We start from the raw sequence: 4227 nt of genomic DNA, 5'->3' as shown, positions 1-4227 counted from the left end.
AGAGAAAACCAATATAATTGCAGAAAATTAGATTCGAAATGAAAAACACGAAGTTTTTATACATACACTTGCAGAAAACTAGAATAGAAAATATAAAACACCAAATTTATTCTCATCCCAAAAAAGAAAGTGTAGGGTACCACCAATTATGTTGCACACAGACACACCTTCGTATACAACTTCCACAAACTCCTTTTCTTTTTGTAATGAAAAAGAAAACAAATGTATATCTAGTAACTTTATCTAAATGGCACAATTATATAATCGTATGATGATATGTACCTATCGTTTCGCATTTATACACATTATCATATATTCTTAAGATCTTTATTTTACTATTTGCACCTATAAATAACGACCCTCTCTCAGTTCCACAACTCACATTAACGATTAACATCACCAAAGACATTACTTAAGTTGCGAGTTAAGAAAACAGTGACTTTACAAGTTTATATTGAGAGAGTCCAGAGTAATGGAGAAGAACATCAAGTTTCCTGTTGTAGACTTGTCTAAGCTCAATGGTGAAGAGAGAGACCAAACCATGGCTTTGATCGACGATGCTTGTCAAAACTGGGGCTTCTTTGAGGTTATTGTCTCTCTTCTCTTGTTCTTCTTGCTGTATTAGTCTGCTAGATGTTCTTTGTCTGAACTTTTTTGGTGAATGAAATAAGAAAAACTTGATTATTAAACTATGAAACGACGGAATAAATATACTCTACCTAGTTTCAAACCTCAAACAATTTTCCTTTCATTATTATTATTATTTTTTTTTTTGAAAATGGGTCGTTAATTATAACTCTTGATATTTGTAATATGATCAGCTGCTAAACCATGGAATACCATATGATCTAATGGACAACATTGAGAGGATGACTAAGGAACACTACAAGAAGTTTATGGAACAAAAGTTTAAGGAAATGCTTCGTTCCAAAGGTTTAGATACTCTTGAGACCGAAGTGGAAAATATCGATTGGGAAAGCACTTTCTTCCTTCGCCATCTCCCTCAGACCAATCTTTATGACATCCCTAATATGTCAGAAGAATACCGGTACACACACAAACATTTCTTTTACCCTTAAATCACATCTCTAACGATATTATTAAAAGGTACCATTGATTTGCTTGCCATGTTTTTTAATAACAGAGCGGCTATGAAAGATTTTGGGAAGAGGCTAGAGAACCTAGCAGAAGAACTGTTGGATTTGCTGTGTGAGAATCTAGGATTGGAGAAAGGGTATTTGAAGAAGGTGTTTCGTGGTACGAAGGGTCCAACTTTTGGGACAAAGGTTAGCAACTATCCACCATGTCCTAATCCTGAAATGGTCAAAGGTCTTAGGGCCCACACAGATGCAGGAGGCCTCATCTTGTTGTTTCAAGACGATAAAGTCAGTGGCCTTCAGCTTCTCAAAGATGGTGTCTGGGTTGATGTTCCTCCACTCAAGCACTCCATTGTCATCAATCTTGGTGACCAACTTGAGGTATAATTGTTATCCGGTTTAGATTTAACCGATTACTAATCAGCAAATTGGTTTAGATTTAACCGGATTATGTTTCTCATAGGTGATAACAAACGGGAAGTACAAGAGCGTAATGCATCGTGTAATGACTCAAAAAGAAGGAAACAGGATGTCTATTGCGTCGTTCTACAACCCTGGAAGCGATGCCGAGATCTCTCCGGCGCAGTCTCTTGTGGGCAAAGAATCGGAGTACCCGAGTTTTGTGTTTGACGACTACATGAAACTCTATGCCGGAGTCAAGTTCCAGCCTAAGGAGCCACGGTTTGAGGCCATGAAAAATGCTGCAGCAACCAAGGATGCGAATCCGGTTGCCGCGGTGGAGACATTCTAATTGGAAGTGGGGTATTCTATGAAGGCAAGAAAGATGAAAAATAACAAAGTGGGTTTGATATGTGGGTAATAACGCAATAAGTATTGAAGTTAATGTTATTAGAAGCAAAAACTAAGTGACTAGTGATCACTGGTGTGGTTAAGTAAGTGTGGGGGTGTTTTTAAAACATATGAATATTGAAAAAAAGACTTAAAATGAATATTAAAAGTTGCAATATTATAAAGATCAGAAACGTTGATCATTTCATCAGTAAACTCCACAAGACAAAAACAAACAAAGCTCACACAGAATTAGGAAAACCAATTCTATCAAGACATCATCAAAATGGTTTCAGCTTATCCAATGAGTGCAAGTAGCAGAAATGCACCTTCCATGTTTAGCCTTTTGGTTTTAGCTTCCTATGATCGAATGGGATCCATCTGACAAGATTTTCGAGATTCAGTTACATTCTTCTCATCTCCTTCCGCAGCTGCTTCGTATGAACAATGGTTCTTCACAACAGTATGTCAGTTTCAGAAGCACCTGCAAGTTTGAATCTTTCAACTCACTGAGTCAAGATTCTTCTCCCAACTGCTTACACTGATTTTGCATTCCACTTGTGATCTTTCAAACAGCATATTTCCCCCAGAACAGATGAATTAATCAGATCAACTTTTAGCCGTTGGATCTGCTAGAGCCTAGTGGCTTAATATTCGCTGGGCTCTATATATTTTGGCCCAAAAAGACCCAAAAATAAGTTTGCTTTTTGAGAATTTCTAGGGTGTCACTCTGTATGTCACACTCTTTATATTCCTCAAGGATCGACTAGTTAGTTTGGTTCTGAATTTTTTTTCGCTAATCAACAAAGATTCTTAAACAGGAAAAAAATAATATAATTATTTTTTTATCAGTTCAAACAAAAGAATTTTTCTCAGGGGGGAATATGTGAGAGTAAAAAGTGTTTCACCGAGACCAGCGCCATTCTGTCTCCTCTGTCCCTGTTTATTTGTAAAACCTATGTTAGAATATCCGCATTTCTAGGATTTAGTTCCCTTGTTCTGTCCAGGGGCGACTTAGATGGATGGGCGGGGAGTGCAACCGTTCCAGGGTCTAAGGGTTCAGTTTTTTTTTTAGAATATTTTTTGAAATTTTTAATAAATAAAAATGTAAGTATAAATATATTTTAACTAAATTTAGTTATGTATATTTTAAAAACTAAATTTATCTTGAAAATTTTCATACAAAATAATATAATTGTTTAAATAATTATAATAAATTTTAGATTTTAACTAATTTTCAAAAAAAAAATTGCCAAAAAGCTATATAATTTATTTTTGCATAGAGGCCTAAAATGTTTATGAGCCAGTCCTGGTTCTGTCTGAAAAGAAAGTTGAATTGTTTATTTTATCGTAGTTACAGCCAAACTATAAACCAAAAGACAAGAATGGTGCACTTTTGATTACTTTAGGAAGCTCTAAGCTTTTGTCTCTTTTGCAGATGGGTCATGGAGGTAAATGCTGCGGACGATAAACATCTTCATTGCATTTGCACGTTTTAAAGTGTTGCATGGCTCACAAGTTTGACCTAGATAAAATATTGTAGTACGAAGAAAATTAACGAGTTTGCTCAACTAGTAACACTTTAGGCATTTGTCTGAGACAGTGGCGGAACTAAAAATATTTTTGACCAGAGTTATAATATATAAATTTAAATTATATATATAACAAAATTATTTTTTTCACAAATTAATGGGGGCAAAAACATTTTAAACATAAATTAGTGGGGTCAAATGCCAAATTTTAACTAAATTTTATAATAATTTTAGAAAATATACACTAAAGGGGGTGTATTCAACCGAGAGTTTCAGGTGATTTGTATTAAAATGGCAAATCCACTGTTATTCAAACATGAATTTTAAAAACTCATTTAAAATCCACTGTTATTAAACTTGACATTTCGTAAAGTACTCTGAAATCCACTGTTATTGAAAATATTTTAAGTTGTGAGATTTTAAAGTTTTGAAGTGATTTTAGAGTGTTTGGGTGGAGTTTCTTAGTTAAAAAAAATAAAACTCAAATCCCATTGTTTTAGGTGATATTCTAGAGTAGTTTAACAAAAATCACCTAAATCTCTGCAACTTATTAAAATCATCTGAAACTCCATTAAAAACCAAATCACATCAAATGTTAAATTGAATACATCCCTCTAAATTTTTTCCCCCAATTTTACTGGGGTCAAGTGACCCCACCATTACCACTGTGCCTCCGTCCATGGTCTGAGAGGTCACGAGTTCGAGTTTCGAGCGGGGAGAAGTATCCAGGACCCTAATAGGTACAGACAAAGACTGGTTCTGGGTTTAGGTAGGGATTAAGGCCAAAGGCCCGAACCCATCCTGGTTAA

The 4227-nt window shown here is 35.1% G+C and overlaps 1 protein-coding gene across 1 annotated transcript; it reads left to right on the top strand.

Annotated features, from left to right (window-relative positions):
• Positions 1-371: 371 nt before the first annotated feature.
• Positions 372-2047, top strand: LOC108850553 (1-aminocyclopropane-1-carboxylate oxidase 3). The gene is made up of 4 exons (XM_018624066.2): positions 372-586; positions 822-1048; positions 1145-1478; positions 1561-2047. The coding sequence occupies exons 1-4, from the start codon at positions 473-475 to the stop codon at positions 1846-1848; spliced, it is 963 nt and encodes a 320-aa protein (XP_018479568.1). The 5' UTR covers positions 372-472; the 3' UTR covers positions 1849-2047.
• The last annotated feature ends 2180 nt before the right edge of the window (positions 2048-4227 follow it).

This window comes from Raphanus sativus, chromosome 1 (genome assembly GCF_000801105.2).
Source record: "Raphanus sativus cultivar WK10039 chromosome 1, ASM80110v3, whole genome shotgun sequence".
Lineage (NCBI taxonomy): Eukaryota > Viridiplantae > Streptophyta > Magnoliopsida > Brassicales > Brassicaceae > Raphanus > Raphanus sativus.
Note: the sequence above shows the minus strand (reverse complement) of the source record. Positions and strands in the feature narration are given on the sequence as shown.

Coding starts and splice junctions, on each gene's coding strand:
- LOC108850553 (XM_018624066.2), top strand. CDS start 473: ATGGAGAAGAACATCAAGTTTCCTGTTGTAGACTTGTCTAAGCTCAAT. Junction 587..821: donor AAAACTGGGGCTTCTTTGAG/GTTATTGTCTCT, acceptor TAATATGATCAG/CTGCTAAACCATGGAATACC. Junction 1,479..1,560: donor ATCTTGGTGACCAACTTGAG/GTATAATTGTTA, acceptor TGTTTCTCATAG/GTGATAACAAACGGGAAGTA.